The sequence below is a fragment of the Melanostigma gelatinosum genome, assembly GCF_949748355.1.
Source record: "Melanostigma gelatinosum genome assembly, chromosome: 11".
NCBI lineage: Eukaryota > Metazoa > Chordata > Actinopteri > Perciformes > Zoarcidae > Melanostigma > Melanostigma gelatinosum.
Genome location: NC_136644.1, coordinates 20,974,091 through 20,993,786, shown reverse-complemented (window position 1 = coordinate 20,993,786; position 19,696 = coordinate 20,974,091). Strand labels below are relative to the sequence as shown.

Sequence of the window (19,696 nt, the reverse complement as noted above, 5' to 3'; positions counted from 1 at the left end):
TATATATATATATATATATATATATATATATATATAAACTCTCATATATATATATATAAACTCTCATATATATATATATGGCTCAGATAGGAGATTATAGGAGATGTGGAATTTTGGCTGATGAAAAATCTGATTGAATTACAAAGAAATTATAAATTACCTCACATACACACTCAATACACTCACACAAAATGACTAGTAGAATGAAAGAGGAAACTCATTTATCATGATTTCTCAAACTCTTCTGATCTCTTATTTATCGGTTTCTGGACCCAAACTCGCTCAAATATCAAGTCTCAAAGGGTTTAAAATGGTCGAGACAGCCCTAATTATGTCTGAAAATGGTTTGAGAGATAAATCTGTATCCATACATGCTACATATAACGGCTACATGTGTCTGTACGTACCTGTAGGGAATACAGTGCCCTTTGCCGTAAGTAGTCTGTGTTGAGCAATTGCAGCTCATGGAAGAGCTCAATGAGAAAGTGGGGGCGGGACTCGTTCTGGGATATTAAAGTAGCCACCTCAGAGTAGATGGTCTCTCTCAGTGCCTCGAACAGTGAGAAGTCGCTGCTTGCATCTACAGGTTCAAGATATGCCAGCATGAGATTTGAGTGGATACTTGCATAACCTCATTAATTAGTAAAAAAAATTAAATAGTCTAGCCTCAAACTTAGAAGCTTTGGTTTAGGTTAAGCCAAAGACAGAACACACATGGAATGTTTAACCACATGATGCTTTGGGTTGCATTGTGAGTTTACCTGGTGCTTCTGTGCATGCAATTCTGTTAGAGAGGAAGGGTGTTCTCCAAGCATATGCTGCGAGTGAGATAAATTAAAGTGACACAAAGTAAATTAACCCAAAATTTAAATGAAACACGAGGTCATGACAAATGTGCAAAAAAATAGTAAAGGACTGACGTAAAATTAGCCTGATGCAGACAATACATGTAAATAAAGAAAAAGCAAAAACACAGACTAAAGAGAGTGGAAGTGTGTGCAGAAGTGTCACTACAAGCAGACCCGCACCAGAAGAGAAGTCGTTTGGTTTGTTTCCAGGCTTAGTTTTGCTGTGAAGTTTCTCTCGAGTCAGCTTGTCCAGCAGACTCTTATTCTGATCCTTCTGATGGGACAGGGCTGCCCTCTTCTGGACAAAGTCTGCAGTGCTGCCAACACTGTCACTCTCATGGCCTGAAAGAAATGCATGAAAAACACTGATGAGATTCTCCTCATTAAGTCTTTGTCAGCAAATGAAACAGAAGAGTCAGCTCAATTTTGGTACCATCACTGGTCTTGTTGTGCCCTCTGCTCCTCCTGCGACGACTCTTAGAACTGGGCATCTTGCTCCGTGAGGCCAGGTTGGCTTGTGCAGAGGCCTTGCGCCCGGCCTTAAAAGTCTTCGTGATGGTGGTGGGATCAACAGGATCCGGCATGCTGCTGAAGATTTCCTGTGATGCCCCCTCGAATTCTTGAGGTCTGGGGTGGCGGCTGGCATAAGCGGAGGAGGAGGGAGACTCTTGGGGTTCGGCTTTGGATCGGTGATGCTGGACGGTGTTGTTTGTGGAGGAGGTTTTAAGCCACCCAGGCGGTCTAAAGGAGTCACGCGGAAAATAAATATATGAACAGTAAGGTCGACATGAATAGATATAAATTATCTCTCAGGCAGAAATGATGGACGTACCCTCTATCTGTGGTGGTGTTAAGAGGAGAGCGCTGCAGTGGAGGAGGGAAACTCATGTAGTCTGTTTTGATGGAGGTGTTGGGGTCTAACGGCTGCTTTGGGTGGTCAGGGGTCGCCTGACTTGCTGCACCCAGAGGGAACTCGCCCATAGTAGCCGGGAAGAGTGGATATAAATTAAAGCCTGCAGAGTGAAAAAAAGAAGGAAAAACAAAAATGTATTTGCACATGTGGAAGAGCTAATGGTCCAAAGAATCAATTACATCATGACAGCAGGACGTTTGGCCTTTCATTTCTACCCGAGTGAATCACTTCAAAATCTATAACGAACTTCAAATTAAAATGTACTACGTGAAGAAGCGTACTCCTACCAGTACTGAGAACATAAACAATGTTCAGACAGTGTACAGTAAAAAAAAAAAAAAACATTTTCTAGATTTAATTTCTTGAATATTCTGATTTTCTTTTATTGCAAAGAGGCATCGCTAAGATTTTCATAAATGCAATGACCTAAAAATCTTTAGTTGGTCTTAAATAATCACCGTAAACCTTATCTTTTCAGCCTCATGTTGATGATTTTGCTTTCTGCTGCTTCTAATGCACACAATTCAAGACATGTTGAGTGTGAGGATTAAGAATTTGAATCTGAAGAGATAGAAAATATCCATGTCATACTAGGAGGGAACGGGGCTAAGGCAGCCGTTGACATGTTGTTGGTTGAAGTATGCAGGGTGGAGGAGAAGGGGAGGAAGACACCAGGGGAGGCTGAGGTGCCGGAGCTGGACTCCTGGGATGAGCCATGGTTCTGTGTCTGCCAACCGGCTGTGGAAGAGGAAGCCTGCTGTTGCTGCTGTTGCTGGCGAAGGAGGTCATTAAGGACCTGCTTTAGTCTGAAGGAAAGGTATGACAGGATATAGAAAATATTTTTGAAATGAACCATTTGATAGTAATCAAGAGGTGTACTGTTGTATACGTTTTTTTGTTTTTCACCTTTGTACGTTGTTTTGCTGCCAAGCCAGCTGGGTGTAACACTGGTTGAGCTGGTGCATGACCAGGTGGACCTGTGGTGATGACAGGTTGTTGGGTAACAAACTGTACTGACCGGTCAGCAGGGTTTGCAACATATAAGAGAGTGTCTGTGGAAGGAGGTGAGAGAATTTGTTTTTGTTTGAAATAACAGTTTCATTATTTAAAGTAAAAAATAAAAAAAACACCTAAACAAAGCTACGAGTCTTAGTTATAGTGGAATTGTCAATGAAGTCACTGTTCTCTTGCAGTGCAAGCGTGTGTCGATTGTTGAGGTCAGTGCCGGTGTATGTGCGTGTATTTGTCCTGTCCACAAACCTGCTGGTCCTGCAGGAGTGTCTGACACATGCTGGTGCTGAAGTCCAGCTGTCTCTGCAGCTGGCTGACCTGTTCCTGCCACTGACCCGAGCCCTCGGCGAAGGAGAGCTCAGAGGCCCAGCGCAGGTTCTCTTGTCGCCGCGTAGCTCCATGCTGGCTCGTCGCGGACTGGTTCAAAGTTCTGGACTGCTGCTGCTGCTGCTGCTGTTTGGCCTGAGTCTTGTTATGAAGAGATGGATTCCCACTACCTTCACCCGAGAAGGCTGGTGGAGGCTTCAGGTTGCTAAAAAACACAAAGATTAAGCGTGAACATCATTTTAAAAAGACAGATTATAGATATCAGTGCAATATAATTCCTTCTGCTTCCACTTCTTCTGACCTTCCTTGATTCTTCCTGTTACTGTAGGAGCACTGGTTCCTACTGGATGAGTATATGTGGATGTCGTCATCAGAGCTGCTTTCTACACGTTCATCATGCTCCTCTTCCCCCTCTGCACCCATCTCGGAGTGATATTCATCGTCATCGTTGTCTTCATCATCATCAAGTTGGCAGGGAGTGGAACCCCAGGTAGCCATTGTCCTAAAGACACATTGGCAAATTGGTACAAATTGTGTTGTCTATGAAATAACCATCAGTTTTAATCCCTACTCCAGCTAAAAACATAAATAACAACTCTTACAACATGTTTTAGCAAAGCATAAGAGCTCATGTTGTACAATGTGGCTGCTGTTCATCTGAAAGGATCTCCTATTACACTGAATATGTTTAGAACTAGAGGTGTCACAATTTCGATTCTAAATGGAAGAAAAAGCATCAAAATAAGCTTTCCATTTCAACCTGCGATACTCCCTGCATTTTCTTTCCTCCTTCCCCTGCCTACTTAAGTGTGTCTGATGAGAGAAAAAAAAATAGTAAAACACGTCACAGTGTATTTTACAGTAGCCTGCCCTACAGCTGCGCTTTCCGAGACACCGCGGCAGGGGCATAAAACCAATGACCTGTTGATCCTTGCAAATGGCACAGCTGTCAGGTGCTGGCAATTCAATCGTGACCTTAAATTCAAAAGTCAATTTAAATTGCGGATTTGGAGAATCGTGACACCTCTAAAGACAGCTAAGCTAGTCGACTTCTATCTTGGACTTGGTGAGACAGGCCCCTAGAGCAGCATGCCTCCTACCTTTCATCCCTACTGACAGGCTGTGAGGGTGTAGCAAGGCCTTCCGAGTCGTCCATCCGCCTAGGAGAGTCACTGAGACCACTACGCCTCTGGTGTTCAGCCATCAGGGACTCGAGGTGCTTTCTGCGCTGTCGCAGTTCTTCCCGCAAGATCTGGTGGCGACGCATCTCAGACCACAGCTGCTGACAATACAAGACCAGAGGAGAACAGTTCACGGTAATCTGTATGGTTCTGAATGTACACATCTCATTGTGACATCTGAAGAGTTGTAGCCATGGGTCTGTGTGTGTGTGTGTGTGAGAAAGGTTGAGTATGTTACCTCATTGTCAGTGACTGAAGGAGAAGCTGCTTCTGGAGCAGTGGGTTTTAACACGGCCGAGTTAGTTTGGGGTCCAGAGGAGGAGGAAGCCGGGACAGTGGCCGGAGAGGAAACTGGAACCTTCCTCAGCAAGCCCTGCTGACTCACTGTGCTGGACACAGAGGACTAGAAAAGAGACCGCAAAAAGTAAAGACCGTATAGTTTCTAAATAAAACATGCAACCCTTTAAAAAGGTGCCAGATTATTAGGTATACTGAGCTAAATGTAATTCAGTCTAATACAGCAGCCGTATTATAAACCCTATATTCATGTAGGTTCTAGGTTTTGTTTAAACCGTTTTTATTTTAACTCTTTATTCAACTTTAAGGTAATTTTGTGGTGTTCTTTACGGAGAGGTGTTTGCATTATTTCGTCCACACCTTATTTGATCTAAACAAAATATTTAACAACACTTTTTCTAAACATGTTTTTTAAATCTGATTTCAATTCTACCTATTGATTCCGCTTCATAGCAAAACCGGAGTGCGTGTGTGTAACATACCTGGAGGTCAGGGCACGCCCACTGCAGGTCCTGAATCTTGCCTTGGATTTCCGTGAGCCTCTGGCGCTCCTCATGGAGCTGCTTAAGCTCCTGCTTCTGCTGACGCAGCTTCTCCTCATACAGCTTCTTCCTGCATCCAGAAGTTAGGATGCAATGAAAATCAATATAATTAATAATAATAATAATAATGTTTCAGGACAACTGTCAACAGTCTTTTCAAACATTGTACTGTACCTGGCCTTGCCGGAGAGTCCGTCCTTGAACGCACCAACCACAGTAGCTCTGGTATTATTTGGCTGTTGGTGTAAAGCTTCATCCTCATTAGCTGTTGTGCCATCAGTGTCGTCACTCTGGACACAGACAGAAACACACACTTTACACCGTGTTCAGCTTAAGACGAGCGAGACATCACATTCTAAAGGACAAAAACAAGATGGTGAACACCACCTCAGGAAAAAACCTTTTACTGCCGTTTAAGAACAACGGTCGTACATTTTCCTCGTAGTCAAAGGCTCATTATTTGTTTTAAGGGTTTTCTATTCCCATAAAAAAGGTGAATGTGATCCAACATGTCATGTTTCATGAAGAAACATGTAAGCATCTGTTACTACCAACAGGAGTTGACAAAGTCAGACATTTCTTCAAATCCTTTGCCCGATAGACAGAATTGTTTCATCTTAACAGAGCTAACCTACTATTTCAGGTCCTATTAAATGTAAGATGTAAATCAATTTGTTCATCAAGGGGGTCATATCAAATGCACCAGTGAGGCCATTGAGTGAAGGATTCACAGATGTCGGGGTAGTTCTCCCATATGTTGGAGGATTTGTGTAAATGTTTTAGATTCCCTGTCAGGGTTGAAGATTCACAAAGTACTGCAAAGAAGCAGTAGTCAGAGCTGCACACTACGGTTATGAACACAGATGAGGAAGGCTCGAGAAAATTAGAAAAGAGGGAGACTGATAAGCCAACAAAACGGCCACAGAAAAGAAACTGTGATAGAATCTCAAAGCAGTATGGCAGAGGTAAATAAGACATCAAAGCAGAGTGCTGTTCGTTACTTCTCCTTTAATTGTGTCAATCAAAGAGTACCTACAGTCTTGCTATGGAATCTTTACTGTTGTTCTGTCGTCTGCCTCACCTGAACCATGGCCACCAGCTCCTGAAGCTGCCGCAGTTTCTGCTTCGCTGTGTGCCGATGAACCTTCTGGGCAAAACCGCCATTGTTTCCCAGACTGCTTCTTTGACTAGATCCCGACGCTTCACTGTCTGCAGCCACAGCCTGTGTCCCTTCATCATTATCTAGGTCGTCCTCATCCTCATCCTCATCCTTCACCTGATTATAGGGGGTGTCCCTATTGTACTGGCACTCTAAATGAGAGCAAAGATGAAATCAAACATCATTTAAAAGTGGGTGTCTCTCCCTCCTTAAACATTGCATTAACACAGAACTTCACAGCACTCTCACACAAAAGACACATTACCAAACAAATGTACATGAATATCTTGTTTTGAATTTTATCTCAGGTGTCCGAAATGCATGCAGTTAATTCTGATGAAGTTTTTTTTTTTTTTTTTTTAAATCAGTTTGAAAAGCATGTTTATCAATAATAATGAGAATACCGGTACACTATTCCACAGTATGAAACAACACATCTCTGCACTGTTGTGCCTCTGTCAATACAAGCATGAAAGAAGGGACAGTTGGAAATGATCAAATGGAGGGATGACTGCAAGCTGCCGGCAAATGCAATGCAGTTATATTTATGCCATCACGTCTTTATGCCACCAATTAACCTTTTTAGTAAAAACAAAAAGGTGTAAATAATCAGCTGTAACATGGATGTGTGTATGCGTGTGCATGAGTGTACCTATGGCTGAGGGGATGTTGAGGCTGCGGAGGTTGGCTGCAGACCGGTTGTTGATCTCACACTCGGTGTTGAGTCTTCCATCACGGTTGTTGGTGACACTGCGCGGGTTGATCAGGCTGTTCAAGTCTGTCCAGTTCCCACTGCGCTGTGGGTTTCTAAAGACATAAAGTGCAGTTACTGTTATAGACACGTCGCAATGCCAGTAGCAGAATTGCACACTGTGACCTAATGCTCTTCATACTTTAACTTGAGCCCAACAACCAATCCTCCCATTGGCGGTGTTTTAGTACAATGTAACAATTTCAACACAGGTGACCCTGTGAATAATGTAGGACTACAACTGACAATCATTTTCACTCGCAATTAATTTATTAATTATTTTGTTTAAAACAAAAAAAAAAAAAAATCACAATGTTCTCGAGCCCAAGCAGATATCAAAACTCTTGTTTTCTCTAACCAATTAATATAATGTAAGAGGAAATGCAGCAAATTATAACATGTTTGACTTTTTGCTTGAAAACTAATTTAAACAATGAATTGATTATCAAAATAGCCGCTGATTTTTTTGTCTTTAATTTAATTCCAATCTGTCCTTTATTTATGGAGAAAATAAGTATCTATTTATCTAGACTCTGTGAAAGAGAAGTTAAAGTGTCTTTCGCTTCTGTACGGTGATACATTTCACAGTGAAATGGAACATTTAAGTAGTCTACGGTTTAAATGATTTGATAAAACATTTGAAACCGTTTTGCAGAAGGTAAAGAACAATTATTTTTTAACAGGTATTTGGCATTTAACAAGAGATAAATGAACAATTAACATACAGACACAGGATGGCGGGTCTTTAAACAAACACACCTGATGTTTGTAACAGGCTGCCGGTTCTCCTGCTCAGAGTCAAACATGGCCTCAAACATAGAACCATCCTCCGTCTCATCTTCCTCCTCCTCTTCCTCATCATCCTCTTCCTTCACATTCTCATTGACCGCATCCACCATCATATCAGAGGTCTGCTCGTAGTACTGAACCAGTTCCCGCAGCTCATTCAAACGCTTGTGGACCTCCTTCAGCTTCCTGTAGGGAGTAGAAAAGAACAACCAATGTGCAAATTGAATGTAAACGTATACTAGGCTAAATAATTAAAACGGTTATGCGACACGCCAAAACAATGTCTTCAGAATTCCCTCCTCGACTTAATTTCCAAGTACAGAGACGCCTACATAAAAGCCCCCTATAAACAGGGTGGGCGCTGAGTCTAAACACAACTTTAGCAAAGGATGAAACTTGTGAGCACAAGGACAGGCAGTAGGTTCTGTCACTACACTATCCCCACTCGATACAACACCCTGGTGCTGATATCTGAGCTGCCTCTTCAGAGGCGCGTCTTTGTGCGTACCTGAGCTTGTCTGTGGAATTGGAGCTGTTCTGGTGTTGCGTGCGGGAAGGATGAAAGGGAGTGGAAGCTGAGGCCCCATTGGAGCAGAGAGCAGATGGACATTCTGAAGATCCTCCCATACTCAGACTGCACTGGGTTGACAAGCCACGACCTGAGGGGAACCACATACAGTCCGTCTACATTTTATAGTGGGGAAAAAGCCACAGAATTACAGCAAAAAAAGCTTCAGAAATACTCTTACATGAGTTGTTGTTAAGTGTCTGGTCTCTGAGGGAATGCAGCTCCTGCAGGATCTTGTCCATGGTTTGCTTTTTGTCTTGGAGCTCTTGGAGCTTAGTGAGTTTGGCACTGGTGGCGGCTGTTGCCCCAGTGTCTAGACCAGTGTGGGGACCAGATGCAGAGTGGAGAGGCCTGTGCTGAGGTGGACCAACAGCCCGAGACCAGCACACTTCTCTTGAGAGGGAAAGGCTCTCAGCCTGGCGACGGTTGTCTGGCACTGCTTTAGTCTACAAGGCATAAATAACAGAACATTTGAACAATAAATGTGTGATTAAACAGTTAAAAACACATTTATTGATGAAATGACAACGTTGACATGGCTTGTCAAACCAACTACTCATTTAAAACATATGGCATCAGTCAGAAGATGTTATTTAAGTAGGTCTGCTGTACCTGAGAATCATGTAGCTGGTTGTGGAAACGCTGGATCAAATCGTTCAACTCATCATTCAGTTCTGATGTGATGCTCAGGCCTGAAACACTGCCTGTGGTTTCTGTGACAACTAACGACAACAAAATGTCAAATTAATTCAACATATATTTGTTTGTGTTGGTTGTTTAATCAGAAAAATGTGACTTCAAGCAATGTAAACTGTCAACATATGTCTATTTTTAAAAATGATATATAAATATGCCTTCCAAAATTAAATTCGTTCTTGCAGTTACATTTTGATTACAAGGTTTCCAGCTGAGTTGCCACTGATGCAAAAGTAATATATGCACAACTTTTTCTTCTGGAAAAACAAAACAACTATAGGTCTGCACTTGATTGTGAATGGGCCTGTGGCTGTGTTAGTGTGCATCTAACCAGTGTCTTCAATCACAGCAAGTGCGTGTTCTGCACTGTCCTGCATGGCCATTAGTGCTTCCTGTCTACCCTGCAGGGCCCGGAGCTGCTCCTGCTGCTCCAGCATCTTCTTCAGCAGCTCGTGCTGCTTACGCAGATTCTCCAGCTCCTCCTTCTGGTCGGCTCGCACCGTTTCTGGCCTACCGCCCTACAAAAGTCATATCCACAGAAGCATTGCAAACACCGGCTTCACCAAGACACAACAACAGTGCTGCGTGTCTCATTTTCATGTCTGGATTTAAAAGACAAAATACAATCACCTCCCACTAATTATAATGGCTACTTGTAACGCAACAGAGACCTGCTTCCACCAATGTACACACCGTTGCATTTGAGGCATCTGAGAAACGGACCTCAATGTTAAGAGAAGTGCTCTCAGCCAGTGAACCAGAGCCCACTGCAGAGTCCTGGGTCCCCACATCGTCCTCGTCATCCTCCCGCGTCTAGAGAGAGAGTGGAAGGAACAGCAAGAGACGGTTACTTTTCAAATCACTGAAAAATAAAAGAGTGCAGTACAATCTTTTGTCCAACAATTGTTTCCCAAAATGCTCCATAGAGGAGAATGCCTGCATGTTCAAGCTGATTAAATGGCTGGGAATATGGAAAACCAAAAACCTGCATTGAATTTAACCGTCTGCATAACAAAAAATATTGTTTCTGGCAAATATTACTGTATAGTTAGTTTGTTCAAAGTAATATCAAACACAAAACAAAACCACCCTGCACTAGAAGATATCATGCTACTGAATGTCCTAATGTTACCATCATGAGACTTGATGGTTGGTCACAGAGAAAGACAGCCATTCAAAATATATGAGTGGCAAGCGGCCAGGATAACAACACAAACAGGTTCCATTTCACCCGCATACTAACAAACAAGCTTTCCAACAAAAGACAACCTTTCTTTTACTAAAAATGTCTGACAGCATGAGAAAAGCAAAAGGACAAGAGTAATTTTGAAAATGATAAGGAGGAAACAAATGAAAAACTAACCAGCATTTTCTGCAGGAAGCGTAGATAGGACCTTTCCTGCTCCTTGAGGTGGTCGATGAGATGGGAGAGACGCTCCACGTTGGCCGGCACATCGTTCTTCTCCACCAGGTCATCCCGCATGGAGCTGGCCTTACTGATGTACTCCCGGATCTGTACCAGTTTGCTCACCACCTGACACCGTGCAGAGAGAGGAGGGTGGTGTATGGGTGTGGGTTTCAGAAGAGTATAGATAAAAAGAAGAAGTCAAGAAAGGTGAGCGAGCGTGTGCAGCAATGCCTCAGATTGGGCTGAATAAGGGCAGAAGGGGGTTGGGCACAGAACTCACTGGTGGCTTATTTATAAATTGCCCTAAATACAGTCTAGTTTCAGCTGCACTAGCTCTCCCTCACTTTCATCCTCGTTCTGGTTCCACAGAGTAGCCACGAGCGCAGTGACACAAAGACACGAGCAAGTGTACCAGTACATGTGAAAAGGGACTCATTTAAATTAAATGTAAAATAATGTCTTTCGAACGACAGTACACTTAATTCTTCAACACCTGATTTTGACAATCATGTGTAGGCGCATCACTACTAGCAACCCCTTTCACATTGTCAGCGTTTTTACGTGTCATTTGATATACTGTTACAGCAAAAACATCAATTATAGCCTCTTTAACTAAAATACTTAAAGGCTGCACATCTCCAGACCCCATGAAAAAAAAAACATATATATATATATATATATATATATATATATATATATATATATATATATATATATATATATATATATGTAAATAATTTGACCATACACTTGGTTTAGTTTCTTAGAAACTGAAGTGAACATTGGTGTAGCGCTGAAAGGTGGAGAGAAATTCATGGTACCCAGAGGATAAATCCTAACAACGTTAGTGATCATGGAACTTTTCCTCTGGTAAAATAGCTCAGCATCCACTTGATGGATTGGCACCAAATTGTGTACACATAAGTGTGTGTTTATCCCACTCACTCCTTAGACTACAAGGTATCAAGTGGCAGCGAGACAAGAGCTGACCAAAACCGTGGCAACATCAAAACAAAACGTTACCTGGCTGCTGTCTATTCTGGGTTCTCCTCTGTCATAGGCTCTGTGCGGTAGGGGTCCTCTCACAGTGCCACCACGGCTGGGCCTCGGAGTCTCCTTGGTAGGAACCACAGGGGTTAACATGTCCCTGCGTCCTGGGCTCTGCTTCTTAGTTTCCTTGCTGATAGCTGGTGTGGCTGGGGCAGAGGAGGAAGGAGGGAGCAGCTCCTTGCTTTTGTTCGTGTTTACATACAGAGGTAGGAAGTTGTAGGACTTCTTGTTCTCTCCAGCTAACTGCCGCTGGTTGTTGGCAGCTGTGGCGCGCCCCTGGGAGTCACTGCCAATGCTCCTCTGAGTGAGAAAAGAATATACAAGTCAGACAAATCACCACTCAAGCCTCCGGGTATTGTCTTTTAAAATATCATATACTGTAGGTGTTGTTAATTCATCGTTTACATCATTCTTTTCTGTCAAAAAGTAGAAACAGTACATTGATACAGAATCCTCTCTGACTTAAACTTTGTCCACCTTGGAAGAGTTTCACAATGATCTACATGTTACTGCTCTGCCATTCTACTCCACAACTAAACTACCTGATACCAAACTATGAAAAATATTCTGCAATCACTTCTTCTACTGCCTGCCAGTGCATCTGCATTTTATCACTGAATAAGTGATGCGACTATGAGTTTGTCAAACCATCAGCTCATTGTGAGATCTATGTCCACAGACTACGCTACTGCACACATATTTATTGATCTACCAGTATGTCACACAATGCCACTTTCCGTCAAAAACTCTGCCCTCGTATGCCTGGGATGTGAATTAACAACAACATATTGACCACACTGAGCAGAACCAATTCATGATGGTACAGCAGCTTCTCACCTCATCCAAGTCTTTGAAATTGATTCTCTGACGCAGCTTGTCCAGCTCGGTCTGGTCCGGGACGGACATCTGGGTGGTGTATTTGATGTGGGGAAAGGAGTGAGGAGTGCGTGCTCTCCTGCGACCGGCCCCAGGGGTGGACTCTGGCGAAATATCATTAGTCAGGCGGATCTCCACCACTGCAGCCGCCAGCTTCTTCTTGTTCTTTTCTGAAGATCGTTTGGCTTTCTTCTGCTGAACACCCCAGTCCTGAAATGATTATGATACATGTTTACATTAATATTAGGGGCCGATGCATATTGTCTGTAAGATACAGTAGAACATGATGAATCGTCTTCTATGAGGTTCTAATGAGCCCTCACCAGATTGTTCAGTCTATCCTCCAGACTTCCATTGGTTACAGTCCAGTTGTGCAGCTCCTCTGCACCATCATCGGAAGGAGTGCCTCCAGTAGCCATGACACCCACTTAGTTACAGCTTGCTGGAATTCACAAAACATGCAACACCGGTCACAATTATGAGCACAAATCACTGTCAAAATGAGATCCAATGAACCAATTAAATGTAGTTATACAATGGTGACTTGGACCGTCCACTTAGTGTCAAAAAGAAAACGAAGGTAAAAGTTTTGCAAGCAGAAGAGCAGTGATATTAGTCGCGAGCTAGGGGACGCCCCTTGCGCTTTAATTTACCGGTAAGCAGAGATATTCTGCGCGGAGTGATGTGAACGCGCTCGTCGAAGTAATGTACGTGCACGCGCAGGACCTCTACACACAAACAGGACAGGACAACAAGCACGTTACACACACTTAACATAAATTAATATAACAAAAAAAAAGGTAATTTCAGAAAAATACGGAAAAAATAAAGTAACGTTAGCATCAGGTTGCGTTCAACTAACGCTAACTAGCTAACTAACTGAGTTAACATAAAGGTAGTCCCTAAAAACGACGACAAACTTGACATTACCGTATGAAATTGGTTATTTAGCTAACAGTAGTTCACTTAACGTTAGCTCGTTAACGTAAACTATTAGTAACTAGCTACGCATTACTTATCATACGTTACATATTGATATGACTGTAATGATAATAACGCAGACAGGTTTTATGAACTATAAGCATCTAACTCGTCATGTCTTACCAACAGACGTTAACTTTAACGTTAACTCTCCGATTACGACCAGCATGAAAACATCAGTACGTTAACGGTATAACTACTGGCCATCTCGTGCCCACTCCGTTACCGTTGGTGGGTTTTATGTGTGTGGCCCGCTCGGATTCCCGGGGAAAAACAATGAGCGAGTTAGCGCGAGCTTGAGTTAGCGCGAGCTCCTCTGTCACTGCTCCCCGAAGGGGCACGAGCCAATGTTAGCTTAACGGGCAGAAAGTGCAGCGATCGCCGATGTAGCTTTTATAGTTAGCTTAAACAAATGTTGCGTAGCTACCTAGTAGCTACTTGTTTTATGGAGAAACTTTACGAGCTCAACATTGGTGACCAAATTATGTCCTACAATCGCCATGGCAACACGCAGCACCAGCTAACCTGCTGGTTGATGTTGCTTCGATTCTCTTATCGATCGAACACCACAACTCTTTACGTTATGTTGTGTCGATCAACGATACCTTATGCTAATGAGCAGCGAAAGTTACAAAAATAATACCTGCGGTAACGTTAGCTCGTTAATGCTAACAATACCTAGCTTGCGAACAGTTGCTCATCACAGAGCTAACTTTAAACGTCACGATAAAAGTTTAAGCAAACAAGCATCTCAGCATTAAATCTAAACTTCAGGCTCAGACTTACGTCAGTAATCTTACTACGCTAGGGTTTGAAAACTGTCGTGACTAACCAACATTGACATTAGCTAACGACGAACGCAGCAGGTTTTAATACTGGCTTCCATGTTATTTAAAACTGCACTTGCTAAGTTAGCTTATAATGTAAGACAGGGAACGATGGTATTACCATGCAGAGGGAAAGTGAAGGAAATGTCGTTCGTTAGAGGAAGCACTTCATATACTGCAGCTGAGGTTTTACAAATTCTCTCTGATTCTGGTGAAAGCCATTTGATAAATGATCACGTCCTGCAGGTCCCAAAACGCAGCAACTCATGGATGTGATCCTGGCCGATATAAACACTCCCATACAGCAGGGGGCAGTATACATGAGCTACGACATTAACAATCCCGTACAACAGGGGGCAGTATTAAGCTATTAACGCTGGCTAATATTCGACCAAAGGAATGTCTCTGCAGGAATAATAATAACTTTATTTATGTAGCACTTTTAAGAACAGAGTTTACAAAGTGCTTTGAGAGACAAAGCAGCAAGAGCAAGGCAATAATAAAAACAACAGGAAGCTCAGTGTGAGACAGTTGATACGATAAAAATAAATAAATAGAATAATATATGTATGTATATCTATATTTAGTAAAATAATTTAATAAAATCAACAAATACAGACAAAAAATAAATAAACATTGGATACTTGGTTCAAGATTACCTGAAGAAAAGCTATTGCAATTATCTAAATATTTTTACAGATGGATGAAAACACTCGGATAATAATCATGTAGGAGTGGGCATATACATCTACAGAATTCAACAAAGGAATTGGTTAAATAATTTCAAACAGGTTACACAGCCGAACTGACAGCAGCAATCATCAGTCTTCAGTGGGTGGAGGAGGTTAAACCAATGAAAGTAGTTATATATTATACACTCTGGTCAAACAGTACGAGAGGATCTGGAGTTTATATGTCATTATTGAACTTACAACATTTAGGAATAGATGTACACTTCGGTTGGGAATCGGCTCATGTTGGAATAGAGGGAAATGAGGTTGCAGATAAAGTTGCATTAAAAATAGTTGATATTTTAGAAATTTGTTTTGGGAAGTCAGAAGCAAAATCATTTTATTGTATTTTATTTTAATGATAATTGTCATAAAGTCATGATGTTACACACTCCGGTACAGTAGGTGGCGGCATGCACCGTAAACGTTGGTTTGTAACTGAAAGAAGAAGAAGAAGAAGTCTCAGCAGGAAACTGTAATATTGTCGTTCAGTGTTCGTTTGACGACGGCGAGAGTTGTGTACCTGAACGTGGAGCGAAGTGGTTAAGCTGGTGTGAAGAAAACAAATAACGTGAGCTAAGTATTTTTCCCACATCCTCACTCATCGTCGATTGACATCGGATTGTGAACCCGAGCTATCATTTTTTGCCTTCGCGCTGCGTGAGTCGTGTCGTCCGTTAGCCACTTAGCCTCCAAAGCTAATGTGAGCTAGTCAGCGAAGGAAAAGCAGCAGCATTGCTCCTCCCGTCATCAAACACACTGTGTTAACGAGAACATTTTGAAAACAGTTGTGTTTTGTTTTTAGTCACAACTGGTGTAACCTGCTTAGGAAATAATGGGGTCGTCCAAGAAACACAAGGAAAAGAGTCGCGACAAGGACACGGAAGAGCGCCGTCGCGAACACAAGAAACATCGCCACAAGGACCGAGAGAGAGACGCTTCAGACCGGGATGCGACTCGTGATAAAGAGAAACGAAAACGCTCCAGGTCCCGTGAAAGAAGCGGACGGGACCGGGTCAAAGGCGAAAGGAGCACCGGCGAGCCACGAGTGAAGAAGGAGAAAGTCGATCTTGGCTACGAAGAAGGCAACAAAGAAGTGGCGCCCCAGTCTGCAAGCGGAGACGCGTCCCTCAGCATCGAGGAGACAAACAAACTCAGAGCCAAGCTGGGTCTGAAGCCTCTGGAATTAAATGAGAACAAGAAGGAGCTCGGCACCAAAGAGGACCCATTGGTGGCGGAGACCATCAACCCTGTTCTCATTAAAAAGCAAAAAGATATGAGAGAGAAGCTTGCAGCTATGAAAGAAAAACGCATCCAGAACAAGAAACTGGGAAAAGTCAAGACTATAGCAGAGGAAGACTGGCTGGATGACACCGCTGCGTGGGTTGAGAGAAGCCGAAATATGGCAAAAGAAAAGGAATTGGCGGAGAAAAGAGCCAAACTCCTGGAAGAGATGGATGAGGAATTTGGTGTCAGCAGTCTGGTGGAGGAGGAGTTTGCACACCGCAAAAAGGATCCGTACACATCTCAAGATCTAAAGGGACTCAAAGTGCAGCACAAGGTGGATTCCTTCAACGAGGGCCAGACTGTCATCCTCACCCTGCAAGACAAAGGTGTACTCGAGGAGGAGGAAGATGTGCTGGTGAACGTGGGAATGGTGGACAAGGAGAAAGCAGAAAAGAATGTGGAGTTAAAAAAGAAAAAGCCTGAATACAAGCCCTACGAAGAAGACGAGAGTGTGGACGACATGGTTACGGTGAAGCCCCACACTGTGCTGTCGAAATATGACGAGGAAATTGAGGGTGAAAAGAAGAAGAGTTTCCGGTTGAATACCGGGGGCTTTGCTGACGGGGAGCGAGAGCGGGAGATTCAAGCCATGAGAGAGGCTCTACGAGATCAGGCGCAGTCCTTGGACATGCCTGCTCTCGCCATCGCCTCTGAGTATTACACACCTCAGGAAATGACAGGCTTCAAAAAGACCAAGCACCGTGTGAGGAAAATCAGGAAGAAGGAGAAGCAGACTGCTGCAGACAAGCTTCACATCGATGACACTCGCAACACCGATTTTGGCTCCAGGACACGAGGTCGTGGCCGCAAACAACTGGGTGAAGAAGGCGAGGAGGGTAAGGAGGAGAGCATAATGATCAGCGATAGCCCCCGAATGTCCGACGATGTTAGGATGGCGGAAATGGAGATGAGTGACGACGAAGGCTTTACTCCTGCTGAGCCAGTTGTATTTGAGGAGGACGAGGCCGAGCAGGAACTGCAGAAACAGCTGGAGAAGCAGAGGAAGCTGAAGCAAAGGCAGCTTCTCAAAGACTCCGGGGAGAAGGTGGCGGAGAAGATTAAAGAGCTCGATAAAGGCGACAGTGAAAATGATCCTGAGCGGAAGAACAACATTGTTTTCAACGCCACCTCAGAGTTCTGCAGAACCCTGGGTGATATCCCAACGTATGGACTGTCGGGCAACAGAGAGGACCAAGAAGACATTATGGACTTTGAAGAGAAGGAAGAGAAAGACGATGCTGGAGATTCAGACTCCGAACTGGACGAGAATATTGGATGGAGCATGGTTAACCTGGATGAAGAGCAGAAACAACCAGATTTTTCTACAGCCTCTGCCACCATCTTGGACGAAGAGCCCATTGTCAGCTCCGGTCTTGCTGCTGCCTTGCATTTGTGCAAGAACAAAGGTCTATTGGACACTGAAATGCAGAAGATATCCCGCGTCAGAGCAACAAAAGGCGCCTTGCCCAACGACAACTACTGCATCGAGGACAAGATGGGCTTCGATGACAAGTACAGTCGCAGAGAAGAGTACAGGGGCTTCACGCAGGATTTCAAGGACAAGGATGGATACAAGCCCGAGGTCAAGATCGAGTATGTGGACGAATCTGGGCGGAGGCTCACTCCAAAAGAAGCCTTCCGGCAGCTTTCCCATCGATTCCACGGCAAAGGGTCTGGAAAGATGAAGACTGAGAGGAGGATGAAGAAGCTGGAGGAAGAGGCCCTGCTGAAGAAGATGAGCAGCAGTGATACTCCTCTCGGGACGGTGGCTTTGCTTCAAGAGAAGCAGAAATCTCAGAAAACCCCGTATATTGTGCTTAGTGGGGGTGGGAAAAGTATGAATGCAAATACCATCACCAAATAAGTCTGGGGGAGGAGTGAATTATCTTTAACACAAACATACACATTCCTTGATACACACACAGGATGTTTTAAGTAAAGTAAATGCCTACTTCATACAAGCTTTGTTGTAGTAAACAATTGTCCAATAAAATGAACACAAATTAGATGTTTTATTGTTTTCTGTGTCGCTAATGTAGAAGGTGAAGAGCAATTATTTTCAGGATGGAAATTTTATTTTAATGAGAAGCTAAATGTGTTTAATGTAACAATTGTGAAGGCCGTTGGTTAGTTTCATGCACATTACACATTGTGGCCGGTAAGTAAGTCGCAGATCCAGTAATGAACAACAAAGAATATTTCAAAAAGTTTTCAAATGCATTTGGTTTCTGATTTTAAATACTGAAAGTATAGCCAATTTAATTCAGCTTTTTTTATTTTCACCAAAGTTAAAGTAAATAAATAGTGCAAAAATTAACTCACTGAAAATGCACAGTGTAATAATCTTTTTAAAACCCAGGTTAATATTTCCACTGCTATAGTCTCATCCTAAAAGTTAAAATTATACAATAATACACAATGTGTAAGTATTCTGATAGCCATGCTTTAAGAAATACATTCAATAATGTATTTATTGGCCTTTGAATTTAGATACTTAACAGTAAATCAGAGATGATATACATATTTAAATTAGAAACTGTTAAATAGGGTTGATTTTTTTCCATACTGTAATAGATGACGGCCTTGCAGCTCTTTGATAACATGACTGGTGTGATGTCTTGCAGGGTGTCCTTTTTCAGTTTTATCTAATTGCTTTAGCTGTTATGGACTCTGACCTGTCTGGGAATTTCAACATTATTGTGTAGATCTGGACCTGCTGAAGATAAAAGCATAGTAACAAAACCACAGATTTAATTAGTGAATACTACAGTAGGGACTGTGAGTACTTTCAACAGATGTTCACCTATTAATCAAAGCATCCACAAATTAGTTAGTCAAGGGAGAAATATGTGTGTGGGTCCTCACACATTCAGAAGACATGATCAAAAACAAGTTTTGTCATTTATTATAAAACTTTCAAATCCAGAGGGGAAAATGTATCAACAGTGGCAACAGTACTGTGATAATGCAACACAAATAAAGTAGGCATGGTAAGACACAGGAACTAAGTAAATAAGCAACGATAAGCAGGTTGAGGAGTGGACACTAGTGCATTTCATTATTCATTAATGGACAACATGAAAAAGGGACAGTGGAGCATATAGTGACATGCAGACAACTACAAACATACAGTTCATTTAAAGCTCAATTGAAGAAATGGTTACCTGCATGCATTTCTTTTATTGTTGTTTCGCTGTGTCTGACTGATTTATATATTTCACATGCTCTGCATGCTTTTGCTTTGTGCCTCTGACATGGACATATTTTAGTGTCTAATAATGCAGCATGATCTTGTAGCAATGCAGCATAATATTGTCTTTAGTCCATGTTTCTATTTAATATAGTTATCCCTCATTTCATTTGCGTTGTGTGCGTTGAATTTGAGAGCCTCTGAGTTGCATGTCTTGTACTTTATTAATAGTCTCACTTCTTTCATTGTTTGTGCATACATTGT

At 42.6% G+C, this 19,696-nt stretch overlaps 2 protein-coding genes across 3 annotated transcripts in view; one reads left to right on the top strand and one right to left on the bottom strand.

Annotated features, from left to right (window-relative positions):
• The window catches only part of pcm1 (pericentriolar material 1), a 20,108-nt gene extending 5,638 nt beyond the window's left edge, over positions 1 to 14,470 (bottom strand). Inside the window, exons 1-26 of one of the 2 annotated variants that reach the window (XM_079278148.1) lie at positions 14,346 to 14,470; positions 12,740 to 12,858; positions 12,378 to 12,626; positions 11,514 to 11,840; positions 10,446 to 10,616; positions 9,776 to 9,895; positions 9,414 to 9,600; positions 8,999 to 9,108; positions 8,568 to 8,832; positions 8,327 to 8,477; positions 7,789 to 8,004; positions 6,931 to 7,085; positions 6,201 to 6,430; positions 5,294 to 5,409; positions 5,060 to 5,189; positions 4,519 to 4,683; positions 4,200 to 4,378; positions 3,401 to 3,601; positions 3,022 to 3,304; positions 2,668 to 2,813; positions 2,353 to 2,567; positions 1,681 to 1,861; positions 1,282 to 1,589; positions 1,029 to 1,190; positions 762 to 818; positions 408 to 580 (exon numbers count right to left, since the gene is read on the bottom strand). In XM_079278148.1, coding sequence (XP_079134274.1) covers positions 408 to 580; positions 762 to 818; positions 1,029 to 1,190; positions 1,282 to 1,589; positions 1,681 to 1,861; positions 2,353 to 2,567; positions 2,668 to 2,813; positions 3,022 to 3,304; positions 3,401 to 3,601; positions 4,200 to 4,378; positions 4,519 to 4,683; positions 5,060 to 5,189; positions 5,294 to 5,409; positions 6,201 to 6,430; positions 6,931 to 7,085; positions 7,789 to 8,004; positions 8,327 to 8,477; positions 8,568 to 8,832; positions 8,999 to 9,108; positions 9,414 to 9,600; positions 9,776 to 9,895; positions 10,446 to 10,616; positions 11,514 to 11,840; positions 12,378 to 12,626; positions 12,740 to 12,835 — 4,593 coding nt within the window. In that variant the 5' untranslated portion in view covers positions 12,836 to 12,858; positions 14,346 to 14,470. The remainder of the gene's footprint in view (positions 1 to 407; positions 581 to 761; positions 819 to 1,028; positions 1,191 to 1,281; positions 1,590 to 1,680; positions 1,862 to 2,352; positions 2,568 to 2,667; positions 2,814 to 3,021; positions 3,305 to 3,400; positions 3,602 to 4,199; positions 4,379 to 4,518; positions 4,684 to 5,059; positions 5,190 to 5,293; positions 5,410 to 6,200; positions 6,431 to 6,930; positions 7,086 to 7,788; positions 8,005 to 8,326; positions 8,478 to 8,567; positions 8,833 to 8,998; positions 9,109 to 9,413; positions 9,601 to 9,775; positions 9,896 to 10,445; positions 10,617 to 11,513; positions 11,841 to 12,377; positions 12,627 to 12,739; positions 12,859 to 14,345) is intronic. The other variant, XM_079278149.1, reaches the window with a different exon arrangement.
• A 977-nt stretch (positions 14,471 to 15,447) lies between these two features.
• On the top strand, positions 15,448 to 18,248 carry sart1 (spliceosome associated factor 1, recruiter of U4/U6.U5 tri-snRNP). The gene has a single exon (XM_079278236.1). The coding sequence runs from the start codon at positions 15,791 to 15,793 to the stop codon at positions 18,104 to 18,106; it is 2,316 nt and encodes a 771-aa protein (XP_079134362.1). The 5' UTR covers positions 15,448 to 15,790; the 3' UTR covers positions 18,107 to 18,248.
• Positions 18,249 to 19,696: the final 1,448 nt, after the last annotated feature.